The sequence below is a fragment of the Gadus chalcogrammus genome, chromosome 7 (genome assembly GCF_026213295.1).
Source record: "Gadus chalcogrammus isolate NIFS_2021 chromosome 7, NIFS_Gcha_1.0, whole genome shotgun sequence".
Classification (NCBI taxonomy): domain Eukaryota; kingdom Metazoa; phylum Chordata; class Actinopteri; order Gadiformes; family Gadidae; genus Gadus; species Gadus chalcogrammus.
In genome coordinates this window covers 20,490,640-20,508,136 of record NC_079418.1, presented here as the reverse complement: position 1 = coordinate 20,508,136, position 17,497 = coordinate 20,490,640, and the positions used below count along the sequence as shown (strand labels likewise).

The following is a 17,497-nucleotide window of genomic DNA, read 5'->3' as shown; positions in this document are numbered from 1 at the left end:
AAATAACGCTTTGGCGTTCCCTTTAAGTGGGCCGCGGTGGGTTGTGGGAAACACAGTTAGTGCCACATATCCGTTTCAGAGGAAGGCGAGTTTACGATCTCACGATAGAATAGAAGCCGAGCACCAAACCTGCACTGGGGACTTCTAGGGGCTCTCCATCAAATGGTTTCCCTTTCTGGCTTCCCGTTTCCTTGGATAGCTGAATCTGGACATAGTCGTGAGCATTGGAATGTTTTCCGGTTGAGGAACTTTGATTAAGCTGATTTGTAAAATGTATAGTAGATGGTTAAACGCTGTCTAGCTTTGTTAGCTAAGCTAACAACTAAATTCCAGTCACATATACACGGTTAGTAAGTAGCCTGTAGGTGCAATTCCTGAGCTCCGGTTTTTTCCCCCTAAGTATTTTTTTTTGCAGGTTTCGGTTGCTCTCTAACAGACTGGAATAATATGTGATGTTCATGGAGCTCGTTACGGGCACCTTACAGTTACAGTACCATAACATGGGAAAAAATACTTCTAACTTTTTGGGAGCGCATGTTTTTAGCTGTCAGTCATTGAATGGGGAACACACAGGATGAGACGAACTGCCCTCATCGACGATGTCGCTCACCTTCTTAGGAAAGTACTGTAGGATGCCAGGTCATTTATCATAAGCGTGTTGCGCTACGGACCATTTCCCCAAGCATGTCTGAAACGGAGAGCTCCGGGGTTTTTTTTGGCTTGGGAGATCCAATGTGGCTCTGCATGGTCACACTTTTTATTGCATCGTTGGTTACGTTACTGTTGTACCTAGTGCAATATGTCCAACACGGTTATCTAGCGAACGTACCGAGACCGGCGCAAATCAATGCGTCAAAGGAGGAAGCGGACGCACTGTTGGAATGGATGCTGTCATTGCAAAGCTGGAAAAGTCAATGGAAAGAAGCTTGGTGCAGGGCGCTAAACAACGAGTCACGGAGGTCTGGGGTATGTGGACCTGTGCAAATAGGTGCTCTGCGTATGTCGTTCTGAGCTCTGCAAGAATAACCACAATATTGTCACTACTATCCCCTTTACTGCTGAAGACTTAATTCAGTCCAAGTTAAAATATCCGTGTAATATGCCATTTAAAATGTTGCATATCTTTTCAAAACCCTAGTTGGTTGGTTGGTGTCATGCATTTGTATCTCTGGAATGATGTAAAGATCCAGAAATGTTGACTCCACTCGCATATGTCGTCTCCTAGTACTTTGGTATTCTTGTAGTGTAGTGATTGCAAAGTAGCTTTACGTTTTCTTTATTTTGTAAATGTTACAGCCTAGGCTTGTGACCTTTTTTATGATTGGACGACCAAACTCTAATGGCATTTACTGTTATTTAAAATGTTGCCCATGCATCATTGCTCCTGACTGCAGTATGTTTGCCAATCATTGCCTCCCAGGGTAATTTGTTGTCATTTGACGAGGATGGCCTCCATTCATCCGACCTGGTGGTCAGTCAAGTCTGTAGCTTCCAGAAGTCTTCTGGACACAAGGTAAGCTTACCCTATTTTCTTAAGGTTTAAGTTAGCTTTGTTATATATGTAGTACTTAATACAGCCTTGTTGGTGGTATTTCAATGCTTTTATTCGATTGATGTTGATCATTTATGAGCCACTATCCTTCATCAAATAATGCAGAAGGTCGGAGGAGATTTCTGGATCAATTGAGCCATTGTTGAATGCCAGTGCCACGTTCCCCTCCTCCTTCCAGGCCCACATAAAGTTAGCATTTGTTTTTCAAGGACAGTTTTGTTCTTGTTAACATTAAGCATGTTTATAAAGGCAACCACTCATGGCTGATGGTTTCAGTTTCTTCCTGTATGCATGCTTTTGTAATATCATGGCTCCTGAAGGTAATCTACACCTATTGTTCGATAATGAATTGGGATTAGCTTATTTGCAGTTTCCTTTTGTTGGAGTTTACTGGTTGTTGCTTTTTTCACATTTTATCAAGACAGTAAATCCTAATCAAAACCACATGCGAGGATACATATTGGAGTAAGCTCAGTTCTCAGTTAATACATTTTAATTTTTTTCCGTTTATGGAGGCCACAGTTGTAAATTGCAGTTTCATTGAGAATTATATTATATCTATAATAATCTAGATATTTCAATCCATTCCATGTTTATGTTGGTACATGGAATTTAATGTAAGGCTTCAATGTGGAAGGTTGAACTTTTTCTTTTACATGACTTATTCAGACACAGAGAACATGACGGTAGGCTGACAGCTTTACAGTTGTGGCTGCCGGATTGTTGCACGAAATCAGGCTTGTTTTACTTGCTGAGTTAATGTGGTTTATGATGTAACCTGAATTCAGACACCTGGGGCTTTGTTATTAGTTAAATGGGGTTTAATAAGTAGCAATCCTCTAGACTCTTGTGTGTATCAAGTATTCTGGATTGTTGTTCAAAACAGCACTCGTGAGAAGGGGAAATATCACCTGACACCTACTTTGTATGCTCCAAAATGCACGCTTATGCAACCCCACCACAGGCAAAATTGTTGGTCTTTTTTGTATAGATACAATATCATCTCCTTGAATAGAAACAAAATTAACAGTGTCCCTTTTGAGGTATTGTTATGTATTATCATGTACTGTCGGAAAGCGTACTGGGTAAGACTACATATCTTACCTTTTTTTGTTTTCGCATGGCTTGAAATAACCCTTATCAGCCAAATCATGTTTACATTGCTAAACGGTTCATGTTGACATGGGCCTCTCGTGTAGCTAGGTGGGAGAAGCGTTGTTCTTAAAGGCCTTGTTTCGTTCGACAGACCGCTCGCTGCAAGCTGGTGGGGGACAAGCTTCAGTTCAGCCTCAATACAAAGTCCCCGTCCTCGGCAGAACCACGCCCATACACCGTTGAGATCGCTCCCCTCCAGATACAGGTAAATACACCACCAACCATCCATTTAGCAGCCTGCACGCGCTCATTTGGGTCTTTAACGTCATGGCTCCTAAACAGAGGGTCATCTTAACAGCGGGGCTGGGCCACTCCGAAGTCACTGGGAGCTTGTTTTAATTGGCGGGGCAGCCGGGGCTGTGCTGTTGCTGCTGCTACTGCTGCTGCTGATTCATTGAACAGTGGCAATCTCGTCTTGTTTCACTGTTGGCAGGAGAAAAAACATAAAAATGCTTGCCGTAGGCAAATGCCCGTAAGAGCTCCATTTAGATTGCTGCCAGACCCATAAAGAGGGCTTTTGGCAAAGGATGGCTTTGCTCGCCGAAATAAATCATTAAATCATGTAAACGTAAGAGCTGAGGTTACTCTCTGAATATCCGACATGCTACTGGGCAGGTGTTGTCTTGATCATCCAGCTTTAAACGGCTCAAGCATCGTATTGCTGATTTCAGGGTTCAAGTACCGTGTGACCAAAAACAATGATGTCATGTATAACCTATGTGCTTCTTTTCAAAAACGTTTGATTCAGACCTGCATTTGAATCTAGTCCTCATGAAGGGCACGCGTAGCATGTGTCCCAGTTGAATGACAGCTATTTATAAGCCAATAAGGGGCTTGCTGGCCCGGCCGTGGGCCTAATCTCCCTGTGCTGTAAATACAATGGCAGTGAGCCGCTTGAAGGCTCAGGTCTGGTTTGGGAACGGGCCTTTCTTGTTTTAGCTGTTGATTGATTGGTGAAAGCCTTCCATTGAGTGCTTTCCCCCTCTGTCTGGAGCATTCAACGCGCCCATCCACCTTTTTACTCCTGAGCATCCGTGATCACCCCAGAGGTTCCAGTTTGTTAGGCTCTGACTCATGCCCCTGCTAGAACAGTCCTGGCCGGTGCAGGGGCTGGTGTCCCAGGCCTGTGCCTGAACCCCTGCTGTTATTCCACGTGAATAATGAACACGCACACAATGAGGGCGGCCAGCCGCTCTCGCTCTCACTTTGTTTTCAAACAGCGTTGTGCCGTGCTACTGTATCGCGTCATGAGGCCTCGCTGCACGGGATGCTAATAACACAGACATTCCTGCTAACCGCGCACATTTTCTACTTTTGAACCGGAACAAACCAGAGTATGGCCTCCGCCGTATGTTATGGCTTTAAGGGTATGATCTCACTAGAACTAAACTTAGATGTAACTTCTCTAGTAGATATTTGACCAAGCCCAGCCGCCCAGTGTAGGGCCATCCGGGTCGTTATTTTATATCCATGCAGGCATTCTGCATTGGGATCTGATGAGGCCTTTGTTTGGTAGCACAGAGGCGACTGTAGTACACTGGCGGTGGAATCCAGGCATGCTGGCGCAGGAGGTGTGTGTTTGTGTGTGCTTGTGTGTGGAGGAATTCTGTTGCTGGATTTGTTTCACAACCAATTGTGGCCAATAAATAATTCCCTTTTTGTTTCGCTTTGTCCATAGAGGTGGTTCATTGTTCATCAGTTCCCTTAATGCGTTCTTGTTGCTCCGGCCAACAGTATGTCTTTCTTCGGAAAGGAGTTGAGAGGTTTCTAAGCCTGCTGGATTTCATTGTCAATGTTTTTTATGCCTTTTCCCAGTGGTATCATTTCATGGTCTTATTGTGAGAGAGCCAAATCTGGGCTTTTCAAGACATCAAATGTGGAATGAAAAAGTAATGCGTGACAATAATGACCTTAATGTGAAAGAATCCAGCATGCGGTTGGTTTCACCCTTCACCTGAATCCTTTTGAGTAAAGAACCATAGTAATGACCCTGACCCTGCGCATGTTGTGTGCTTCGTGTTGCCCCAGCTGGACCTTGACCTCCAGGAGGCCGGTGAGCAGGTCAAGGTGGGATGGGGCGTGTCCTACATGGACACCCGGGACCTACGGCTCACCCCGAGCCTCACTCAGGTAACGCTGCGCTGAGCACCGTGACTGTAGCGCGACTATAGGAACGCTTTGATGCCAAGTGGGTCAGGTGGTTATTGTAGCGGCGGAGGTGTTCGACTCTCAGCCGAGAGGTACCGGGTTCGATCCCCACCTGTCCGCCCCCTCACCTGTGGACGTCCTCGAGCAAGAAGTCTCCTTGTGTCTGAATTGACGGTTTGGAGCATAGAGACCGAATATGAGTCCAACGAATAGCGACCAAACCGTTCTTCAGCCTTTCCTTTTGAATGCAGTTTACCTACATGTGTATCACCACAGCACACGTGGCACAGACATGTTCTCCTCTCCTCTTCAGGACAACGGCACGTCCCCTGGCGTTGGCGAGCTGAAGGACCGGATCAGGAGGCTGCTGTGTGCCGCACGGCCCTCCGTGTCGCTGAGCTGCAGGCCCGCTCAGCTCCCGGGGCTCAAGGTGAGCCCAGCCACCAGCGAGCCACCAGGCCAGGTCTGAAGCCCAGCCTGTGACCCGCGGCTATGGGTCCATGAAAGGGCGATGCCTGGCCTGCGTATTATTATTATTTTTTATTATTATTTTTTTTAACTGTGGCCAATCGGCCCTGTACTCTTAGAGCTTCACATTATTGCGCCAACATGTGAGGGAACAGCCATGCCCGTTGGGAACAGCCCTGCCCGTTTGGAGCCATTGGGGCTGGGTGTCTCGCTCGGGGACATTTTGCCCCGGGGATGCAAGCTGTTGATATCTCTCTGATGTCTCCGAAGCATGACTTTCAAATGTTGAGTCTTCCTGATTATATCGTTCCGAAGTTGTGTCTGTGTTGGAACCATCATTATAGTTTCCAAGCCGTTCATATCTGGTGATTCACACTCTGACATACGTAGTTTTTCGAAGGGGGTAATGACAAACTGCACACGTCTGTAATCTATGTGTGCATTGCATAAATAAAGCCCTTGTCTATTGAAGGCGTTTGCAGCCCTGGGCCGTAATTACAGTCAAAACAAACAGGGCACAATGAGTGTGTTTGTCATTCAGATTCAGCTGTCAATAGCCCTGTGTCGCCTGCGCCGTCAGCCATGTTTACCTGGCTGGACTAATAAGCGTGTTGCTTGCTACTCCGTTTAGTGGGCTGGGTTTTACATTTGTCTGAATGCTGTTGGGCTGAGCCCCTATATTTGAATACCCGGATATTCGTTTGTTAGGTATGTATTTGAATCAATTCAATATTCTAATAATGTCCGCCTGCTACGTTTACAGGCAGTGAAAGAGACTCCCTATGAAGGGATTTCTTTCTTTATATTTTCTTCCCAGAATATTCAGAATTGGTTTGGAACCTATTCCAATATCCAATGCATCCTACCGTTTTACGGTGTTTGGTTTGGACAATGAACGCAGCCGTGCCCGGATGAAGAAGTAGAGGTTTATCATCCGTGTTGGCGGTCGCATGACCTCCTCTTCCCTGTTGTGTTTCTGGAAAGCAGGAGTCATGCAGCAAGGTGTTGTCCCCCCCCAAACCACCACGGGCACACGAATGGAAGCTGCTGGTCAAGAACTTCCGGGTCACTCTAAATCAGGACGGAGCATCTGCAGGTAGGGCCCGTTTGTTTTTGTTTTTGTGGGCTTTTGTGTTTTATTTTGTGTCCAAGTGTTTCTTTTGACATGTTTATCCCAGTGACTGCTGACTCACTTTGACTTGCATTACTATTTTATTGGTCTGTAGATGTACAAACATATAAAATGACTTACAGAACACCTCTTGCTCTATTTGGAGTTTCTAGAAGACGCCTCTTCACAGCCTTGACACTTAAAGTTAAAGCTCAACCTTTACTTGTGATGTGGGCCTAACACCCAGGTTACATAAGTTTAATATTGAGTTATCATGTGATTTTCTGTTGATTAACTAGTAACTAATATGTCTCCCCCCCGGGGGGTATATTCACTCATAACATTGCACAAGTTTACATATTTGCTCACTCACCACAGCTTTCTGCCTGAAATGGACATTATACACACTTCCCCTCGAGTAAGACCAATTATTTTGATTCCGACAAAAAATATCACGAACAACAACAAACTCCCTTCCATCTTGTGCTTATGAATAAGCAAGCATGTCTACGTAGGCCCGCATTTAATTACTTTTGATGAAGGATTTGGATTCAGATATTTTTTTTGCAATTGCATTCCCGCAACTTTTATCGCAGAAAACCCACAAAAAGCACTGCATATTTCTCCGGAAATTACGTTTTCTTTTGGGCATGACAATCGCGGTAAAAAGCTGATTCCTGAAAGGCTGACCAAGCGAAGCCATGTACTCTAAAAGGAAGAAGACAATCACCCTGATGGGGATGTTATTGATGAGCTCTACCTCCTGGCCCGGCACCAGGGGCTGAGTATTCCTCACAGCGACTCCTTCCTGTGTTCCGGTCCTTGCTCACATCTCTCTCAGCAGAACGGATGCCTGGGCCCACTTTGCCCAAAGAGATACTTGGCTCTCGGTTGCTAAACCGCCCCCCCCCCCCCCTGACATAAATGATCACCTTCTACCGAGGCAAGCAAATTGTTCAATCGTTCAGAACAGGGCGGTTGGCCGTCCCGGTAAATCGTCGTATAATTCACGGCCCCGGATACGCTTTTGGCTGACCTCACCCTTTTCCAAACGACATGCAAGTGGTCGCGGCGATGTGTGATGTCCCCCCTGCATAAGCGGTTTGACCGGAGATCTGCTGCTGAAGACCATTAACTGCTCCTCCTTATGTCATCGTGACCTGCCCTAGTTTTTGTCCTGAGAGCTGGCGGGGGTTATTTATTTATTTATTTATAGATGGGATCGGTCTGTGTCTGGGGGGGATCTTTTGTTGCTGAATTGCTACATAGCTCATGGATACGTGGAACAGTCTGAACGTTTTAAAATGGGACGTTCAAGCTTGTGTCATCAGTTGACTTCCTTCCCTTCTCTCTCCTCCCTCCATTTCATGATTCAGACCCTTGTTTATCGACCTAACTCGTCCTTTATTCCTACAGGTCCCTGTGACATGATTGTACCCTGCGTGTTTCCTGTGAAGCGACGGAGAGAAGCCCCTTTGTTTTAACACGTGGTCTGTGTCTGTGGTCTCCGCAGGCAGCATGAATCCTGTGTGCGTCATGCAGATGGACGACCCTCCACAAAGGTTCTCTACCTCGGTCCAGAAGAACTCCACCTCGCCCTCCTGGGACCAGCCTTTCATATTGTAGGTCCACCTCTATAGTATTGTACTACGGAATAGTGTAGAAAAATAATCCTAATCACTCAAGGTGCTTTGACATTCACTCAGTAAAGACTGTTAAAACCCCCACAATTAAAAGCAGTGGATCAATCAAAGGCAGGGATACATTTACAAGGACAGTCCATCCGTCAATCGATCTACACGTCTATTATTGTTATATTTATAGCATTCGTCGATAACTGCAACATCATGCGGCTTACTGAAATTGTATTTACATTTGTATTATTTTCTTCATAATCTTGACTACATCCCGTCCGTCTCTCTTCTCTCTGTCTGACTTAGTGAGCTGAATGGGCGTTCGAAAGAGCTCAACATCCAGCTACTGAATGATGGGCAACCTCAAGAGGGTAAGACGGAATTTCTGTCTGTGTGTCTGTCTTGCATGAGACAGAGTGGCGCTGAGCATCTGTTGTTAATTCTACAGGCTGCTTCAAACGGCAGAACCACTAGTGTATGAGTAGCCGTGGATGAATAGCAGTCTACTCTTATACAAATAATAGTGATGCATTCGATTTTAAAGCCTCTCTCTGACTGAAGGACTTATGGGAACCCCAGAGTAACTGAACACAATCAGTATTAAATGACTGCAGTAATGTTTCACAAAGTCAGTAGGCCTGGATTACTCTTACTGTTGCTCTGCGTTTAGTAGGAAAGCCAATGGATGTATAACTTGTATAATGTAGTGGACGTTTTTGTCATGATGAGTTGGTACATTTGTCCCAAGGCTTGGGTTACATTTGGTGTTCCTCTCTCATTAGCATCCGGTCGGATTGCGCAAAAAGTCTCCGGTGGCTTTAATGTCCCATCGAGGCCGTTGCTTGGTCAGATGAGCCAGCTCAGCCTGGGAGATGGAATTTAGCCGTTCACACTCCCCAGGGCCCATATCATCATCACAAACCCTTTTATTGAGAAAGTGCAGCTCTGCAAATGAACAGGTGCAGGGCAAAGTAGGCCAAAATCTGTTCACCATCTGAAGTCGTCTTCCTTTAAGTTCCTCCTACAAAAGTTTGAAACCCTGGTAAAGCCACTTGCCATGTAGCACAAGTGCTGACTGTGTACACACAGGTGTACATCCCCTTTCTTCGGATGCTGCGGATGCATAAAGAACTATAATCTGTTAACACATTTTGCTATCTGTATGTGTAACCTTAAGATTGCAGACACATTGTTGTGTAGACTTGACGCCAAGTCACTCATTGTAAGAGGTCTGATCATAAATCAGAGGTGTTTGCACTGCAGTAACCGTCATATCTGTCCTGATGACCGATCTTTCATTGGCATGACAATTGTCACCTCAGCCAAATTGCAAATCTATAATCACTTTATTTACATGGGGCATTTGTTTAACAAGTCCTGAATTGGTCAACAAAGATTGTTGCTAGAGGGTTGGTTGTTAAATGACACCCATAATTGCCATGCGATGGACATACTAGCTGGCAGCCTATTGAGGCTGTTGGATCGTGAGGGTAAACAGTGGCGTATCCATCCTGTCCTATAATCCTACTTTAACCGCAGTTCTTGCTGCTCAGTTTCTATGGGTTTCAGTGGGATCTGAGTGTGCGATCAGACTGAAAATTGTGCTGCTTGTGTTTCCAGATTCTTTACTAGGTCAGGTGTCTGTGCCTTTCCATCTGGCCAAGATGCAACCCAAAGGACAGCAAACATTTGCACTCATGACCAAAGACCAAGTGACTGGATCACTGACTACTGAGGTAAATTGACGTGCAATGATTAATCACGATGCGCTTCTTACCTGACATGTCATGTGAATGAAGTTATTGTGCATGTTCATCACATATATTCGTTTTCTGTATCTTTTTATTTCTATGTGGGGCAATTATCCCCAACCGTTGAACTCTTGCTTCGGATTTCCATAATAACCATGAAGTGATGTATAAGCAGGTTATTAATAACCGACCCTCCTTTCTGTTCCAGTTTACCTACCTGGAGCCCAGCGAGGTGCGCACTTGGCTGCCCCCCACCCCGGCACCCACCAAGCGGGTGGAGATGGACCGCACGGTGATGCCCTGCGGCACGGTGGTCACCACCATCACGGCGGTGAAGAGCAAGCCGGGCCGAGCGCTCTCCACCTCCATCAGCACAGGTACATGTTCTCCGGGTCCATCTCAGTAGCCTGACGCCCAGAGATTAGCCTGCAGGTTAACCTATGTGGGGGAAAGTAGGCAGCAAATGACTCAAACAAGATTAATCTCCAAGTTTAGAGCCGCACCTCGAGCCTTTCGACCGATTTTATTTGTGTACGTTTGTTAAGGGTTTCCGTGGTTTGCAGTAATTTGTGCTCCCCGACTCGTATTATAAAGAAGTGATGGTGCGGCCGCCCGTTATTAGCTGGTGGGAGTTTAGTCGCAGGTGTTAGTTTCCACCTCATCCATCTCGAGGCTTGAATGCTCAACATTGAGATTTGCTAATCCACTTTTGCTGTAGTGTTGGCTTGCATAACACTTATTTGACTGAATCTTTTGTCCAAAGTAAATTCATAAATGAAGATGCAACCCAAAAAGTTCATGACTCATTGGAGCACATACAATTCCAATGCACTACAGGTTCAAATAAACTTACTGCTGTAAGTGCTACAATATAGAAACAAGAGATGGGGAGAGTTGTTCCTTTCTTTTGTATTCATTTTGCATCACGGGCCAGGACGCCGTCAGAAAAGATTAGTTTTCATCCTGCGGCAGAAGATCGGTGGGGTCTCAGCTGTACTGATGTCAGTGGGGGGCTCGTTCCAACGTTGTGGAGCCAGGACAGCAGACATCATAATTTAGTTGAGTGGCTGATGGGTTCCTAATTAGTCAGGGAGTAGCAAGTCACGGCGTGTAGCGGACATTCCCAGCATACATTCAGTTACGCTGGAAGTTAGATTTTGGTCTGCATGTAAACAAAGAATTACAGATCTGTAGATATTGTTTATGCAATGCGACGTCTACCACCACTTCAAACTGGATTTTCCACATACCTTTCCAAACACGTTCATGCTGTTTTTATAGGTCACTTCGATGCCGGTACATTATGCCGAGGTCTGTTCCTGCTTGGCTCCTGATGGAACTCGCTGGTGCATTGCATTCATGACACGGTTGCTGCTATGCATTCTTTGTTGAATGCTATTTATGCAATCGCTGATAAAGGACTTGGCAGAAAAAGCTCTTGGATTCCCTCTCACTAGGACAAAAAAATTACTTGTCTTCTCAAAGCGTTTAATCAAAACGACATGTTTTCCTAAAAATAAGAGCGGCAAAGAATACCAACTCCTATCTTTGGATGACATGGCCCATATGCTTGGGGGGACACCGGGAAAGTTGGCGAAAAGCGATTACAGTTTCTGTCACGCCGCGGGTAGAAGTGAAACATAATCGCGCCAAAAGCTCACCGTCACTGCAGGGGTTACAGTGTCAAACCGCACAGGAAGTCATTCCATCCTCCGTCCCCCTCAGAGTCCACCCAGAAGGCCACGCCCACAAAGTCCAAGCTGTCGGAGCGCCGCGTCTCTGAACTGCCGGTGGTGGGGTCGGCGGGCGCCATGGTGAACAAGGCGCTGTCGTCGTCGGACACGGAGCTGCTCATGCTCAACGGCACGGACCCGGTGGCGGAGGCCGCCATCCGCCAGCTGCACCAGTCCGCCAAGCAGAAGCTCAAGTCCCCGGTCAAGAAGAGCACCATCATCATATCCGGCATCACCAAGGTAACGGGGTCGGGCCCGGCGGGGGGGTGGTACTTAAAATGTAATAGCGGTTGTTTGAGTCTTCGGCTCGCTCCCTACGGGTCAAACAGCTCTTCAGGAGCTACGCTTTGAACCGGAGTCTCTGGGTTTATGTTGCGAACAATAAGTATTCAGCACTTTTGTCTGCTGGTAAAAATAACCAACATAACTTCGCAGCCATGACCATGTCATATTATATAAGGCATGGCTCTCCACTGAAGCAGCTTTTCATCAATCAGTGACAGCCATGGTGTACAAACGGATTGTGGAATGGATCGTGATATAACCCAGGACGGGTTATAGAGAGTCTCTGTGGACTTCTACACCACTCCATTCACACAGAGTTGCTGAGTTTATGAGTCAACAGGGTTAGATCAGGCCAAATAGTTGCCGGTTTTCCCCCCTTGTGTTGTCCAACGAGGACATGCAGCAGCACTTTCAGGGCTGGTTGTGGCATGACTCCTTTTACTAGGAAGAGCTTGGTCATAATCTTTTATGTGCTGCAGAACGAATGACAATGGGTTGGTTACTTTCCACAGCCTTTTCCACTTCAGAAGTGTCTTTCACTGAACATTAATTTATCCACTTTTTATAGTTTTTAGGATTAAATATACATTTTCTATATTCTGTGCCACCAGCCTTTCACTGTGCTCATACTGTATAGTCGTTTTACGTAAGGAAATTACAAAAAGTGTATTTATCCTTCACAGTTTATATTTTACATAGAAATCAAAGGCCCGTAAAACCATTTGTTTCCTAAAGCTCTGCTGGCCTCTCTCCCCCCCCCCCAGGCCCCCCTGTCCCAGGACGACGAGCTGGCCCTGATGGCGGACTACGCCGCCGCCATGGACGCCTCCATGTCTGAGGGCAGCTCCAGCCAGGACATGACGGTCGCCATCGCCTCTGGCTCCAGCAGCTCTCCGCCTCTGTCAGAGGCCCAGGCGCCCGGCCCCGGTGCACTGGGGCGCCCCCCGCAGGACTGGGAGAGCCAGGCGGGCGACGAGATGGAGAACCTGTCCCTGTCCATGTGTGTGTCTGAGGCCAGCTGCAAGAAGAGCAGAGGTGAACCACGGAGGGACTGCGTTCGCCTGGGGTTTTGGGTTGGTGGTTGGGGTGGGGGGATGTATGCATGGTGTTATTGACCTGGTCTTGGTGTACCTCTAATGCTCGTCAAACCTTGCTTCTTTGATGTTTTTTTTCTACCATGCCATCTTAGAGGAAAACGGCGCTACTAAGCAGCCATTTTGCCCAGACCAGTAAGTTACTTTGTAGATTAGAAAACATGTGTGTGCGAGAGAGTATGAAAGAACCTTTTGTGGTGACGGGCTGAACAATGTAGACATGATTTGAACATGATTTGGATTATTAATTTAACAATGTCATTTCCTGTCTTGTCAAGTTCATATGCATCTTGACATTGTTGAGGATTAAATTGTAGGTAGTTTTTCATATGCATCGTCATGCAGTTTCTAAACATGGCGAGTTACTGCTAAAAGTAAATTAAAATGTACTTCTTTTTTTTTCATAAATTGTTCAGCCCTGGCTAGTAGGCTCTCTAGTATGTAGAAAGTAGATGATAGTTAGTAGGTAGAATATGATACTCTGGTGTTTTTTTATTCACACATTTCATTTTAATTTAATTTTGAAGGACAAGCAACACTCTTCTACTTGTTTGTGCACTATGATATGGTTTCATGAATGAAATCATGGCATGGATGCATACAATCACATACAGGTGAAAGATTTGACTTTAATTGGGATTTAATGCATGTGAATTTGTGCACAAGTATATTTCTCCAAAATTATATTGAATTGTATAGTATGGGGTATTACTTAAACTTTTGTACATAAGCGAACACTAGTTTACATATTCCCTTTTAAAGTGAACCCCTTGTTTCAGCTCAAATTCAAAATCCAGATGTATAAGTATGTGTTTTGGGCTTAGCCTTAGAGTTGTAGAAAGGAGGAGGGTGTGTTTTCTCATGGATTGACCAATTTAAACTATTTTAAGCTCTTTTAGTACCTTATTTGTGTATGATCTTAATAAGGAGCGAATATAAGTTGTGAATGAAATGTGGCATACACAGCAGTGTTATACCATAAGGGTCCGAGAAGCTAAACCCTCTCTCGGACTCGGACATCAACACATGGAGTTTCACCCATCCATACACCTCGCCAAGGGTGTCCCTTCATCGTAACATTGAAGTTCCTTAGAAAAGGAACTTCGACGTCACAAATACAAAGGAACTTGAGTTCGGAGCAGAGTAGAAAGTTCATAAATTGGTTGGGGGAGACTGACCCAAAGGATTTTACACCTGTTTTCTCAAAGTGAAGATGTTATAGCCGTGACAAACTGCCAACATATATTGCTATGCCACCCACGTCTCAAAAGAAAAAACGGCCTCTTAAGGTACTCCAGATTGCTATACAACAACATGACATTAAAAGGCCAACTATCTCATCAATAGCATGCATCTGTGGATGTAGGGGAATATTCTGTGGGACATTTCTAACGGGGTAACGCAAAATGAATCACCAAAGATCTATGGTGATAATGAATGGACAGTCAGACAACAATGGCCTTTCAATTACGGCTACCGTAAACAGGCATACAAGTCGGGCTGTTATCCCCTGAAAGGTTTGTTACCAATTCCATTGATTCTGAAGACCAGCTTCAGGTCTTGTGGGATTCAGTCTTGACCTAGATTAAGCTTCAACTCACATAAACAGCACCAAACAAAAGGCAGCCGTTCCCCCGAGGATGTGAACAACCTTTACTGGACGGGCTGGGTGTCGGTTGCCTTTCAAGTCTCCCTCTCTCTGCTCGCGTCACTATTAACCACTTCTCCCTTCCTTCGGGACGCAGGAAGCTTCCTCCAGAAGAGCGCCAAGCTGTTCTTCCGCCGGCGGCACCAGCGCAAGGAGCCGGGGATGAGCCAGTCCCATAACGACCTGGTGTACCTGGAGCAGCCGGCGGCGGTGGACCGCGCCCGCCACACCGCCACGCTCAGCCGCATGCGCAGCAAGCTGCTCCCCAAGCACAAGAGCAAAGCCAACGGTTCTACCTCGCCGCCGGGGGGGCCTACGCAGTGACCCCCCCCCCCCCCCACGCACAGTCCATGCCCGCTACTCCAAAGCCCACCGTGACTTTACAGCCCCCCCTCCCCCCGTTCACTATCAGCGCCTCGACCTTGACCTCCCCTACCCCTCCCCGCTTTGTGCGCTCCACGCGCCGGGATAGAGATGTGTTTTTGAACATAGCGGACATGAATATTTTGGGAATGAATGCGATCGCTTACGTCGACGGATGACGGAGGGCGTGTCTGGCATATGGCAACAGAGCCGACGGAACAGATTGTCCCAAAATACATTTTGAGAGCGCCCCATGCAAAGTCAATGAGATCCGTCGACGGACGTATACAGTGTGAACGCGGTGTTATTAAGCATCGCACCCCCCCCACCACCAATCCACTCCACCCTGCTGAAGTACCCTTCCTAAACCCAGCCTTGTGGACATGGCGCAAAGAGAGACAGACAGGCGATGCATGGTTTGGTCGACCCCGTCTTGCGAAGAGGGTCTTGAGATTCATGGAAATGCAGAAGCGTATAGTCTTATGCATGTTTGATTTTATTTGGACCGTATGCAACGACGACAAGTCATCTTTTAGCAGTTCAGCGGCCTTGTGCCACGCAAAATGGCGGATGTGCACGTCTTCACTGTGTACCCTACTGACTCCGGTGGGTTGAAATAATTGTGATTCTCACGGGCGTCAGGCTATTGTAGGCCAGTGACGAGGAGTGGGTATGATTTGCACATCAGCCATGACTTTTTTTTTTGTCATTCATGAACTTGATGTACGAGTGCAATGGTGAAAGAGACTCTTATTAGTTGGAAATGTTTTGCTCATATTCACCTAGTGATTTTATGTGTAAATGGGGCATAAAGGGAGACCGTTGACTCGTTCTTTTATTGCAAGATAAGGAGAAAATTATCGTGATGAAATAATCTCAAACACTAGTTGTGTTGGCATTTTATGAAATAAGGAATTCAAGTACATGAATATCAGATTGTACTGCTTGATTGTTAATGTGGCAAATTCCATATGTGATACAATATAAGAACATTTAAAAAAAGATGATAACTATTGAAACCTGAGCAGCAAGGACTAATATTAAACCTTTATCCGAATTCATAATTATTCATGGGCATGGTCTAAGATATTTTGCAATATTGATGAGTCGTAAAAGTCACCCAAGAACTTTAATACAAAAAAAAAAGCGTAATTGCGATGAAATTGTTACTGTTTCTTACTGTGGGGAATATTGCAGTGTGTCTGTCATTGTCATTTGAATGTTTTATTTCTTATTTGCGGTGTTTTCAAAATGGTTATCCACTTCTTTAGTCTTCCAGGATGCTCTCTCGGACACTACTCTTGTAGATGGGTTTTTCGGTGTGTCAAAGCGAACCAAACAGGCCAGAATGGAGACTTTGACACTACTGTTAAGCCATACAAATTGCAGTGCTTGTTAATGAAACCGGTTCTGTGCTCATTTGGATTGTGTATATATTTCCATTGATTTGAAATGTCAATTTCTTTGAATATGTGTTTTTCTTTCTTTATAAAACAATTGTATCGTGGCTTTGAACGAGCATCGATAGTGAAAACCTTTTTTTGGTAACAGTTTAACGGTTTTTTATTTTGATTGTTTTTAACCCAGCTAATGAATGTATTAGTTTCGTGGACATCTCGTCGAACGATGTTCTTCAAGAAAATCTGTTACTTCTAACTACTGTCCGTCCCGTTTTCTCCAACGGGACCACACGTTTGACTGGGAGCGACGGCCTATGCGCCACAACAGACAAAAGCGGGATGCTCCTCGATGTCAAAAGGATGTTCCGCTCGGTTCAATTCAGGGGAAGCTGGAGCTCACCCCTCCGTGCCCGAGCTCTATGGACACTGTATGGACTGGACCTGAATTAACGCGTTTGATCGGCCAGCGCTCTTTCCTCACAATCTGAGACTTCTTATTAAGAAGGCCGGGAACATAATCAGAAACCTGACTCAGACTGATAACGTCTGCCTGCCAGGACGTTGTGGCCCAAATGTGCCTGTCGTTCAAGGTGGCCTATTCCGCAGACATGTTTGTTTTCCTTTTTTCTTATCGTACCAAAAGAGGCATTTACAAGGGACTGCTGCCCAACCAAAGCAAATCCTCTTTACAGTGTGGGTGACTTTTTTTTTTGTTACTAAACTAAGGTCCTAATTTATAGCAAAGTAGCGGGGTGATTAAGATTATGCTATTACCAACATTAAGGATTAAAGAATGGAGAAATAAATGGGTTGCTTTATACATGCAAACTTTCATTGTCCCTTAGGAAATGGCAGCCTGTAAGCTATGCAATTGTAATACATTCAAGCAATGAGCTTTTATGTGATTAATAAACTTCCTTCCCATAATTAACATGTTATTGTATTGTATTTATATTCAGCAATAAACATTGACTCAAGAACCTGTTTCACTTGCAGTGCTTATCACAGATCACACATGATTCCCTGTTAATTTCCATACATAGGTCTACCGACCATTCTTTTTTGTTTGGTTTTAACTAAGCCATAACAAACTACGGCTTCGTCGGGATAAACTGAAATCCCAACTACTTGCAAAAGGTTTTGTAGTACGCACGA

At 45.4% G+C, this 17,497-nt stretch overlaps 1 protein-coding gene across 1 annotated transcript; it reads left to right on the top strand.

The window, feature by feature from the left end:
- The first annotated feature begins 73 nt into the window (after positions 1 to 73).
- LOC130385315 (C2 domain-containing protein 2) lies at positions 74 to 17,430 on the top strand. The gene is made up of 13 exons (XM_056593772.1): positions 74 to 966; positions 1,421 to 1,513; positions 2,799 to 2,912; positions 4,736 to 4,837; positions 5,169 to 5,285; positions 6,311 to 6,419; positions 7,948 to 8,056; positions 8,375 to 8,439; positions 9,689 to 9,804; positions 10,028 to 10,196; positions 11,545 to 11,792; positions 12,602 to 12,872; positions 14,677 to 17,430. The coding sequence occupies exons 1-13, from the start codon at positions 685 to 687 to the stop codon at positions 14,901 to 14,903; spliced, it is 2,022 nt and encodes a 673-aa protein (XP_056449747.1). The 5' UTR covers positions 74 to 684; the 3' UTR covers positions 14,904 to 17,430.
- Positions 17,431 to 17,497: the final 67 nt, after the last annotated feature.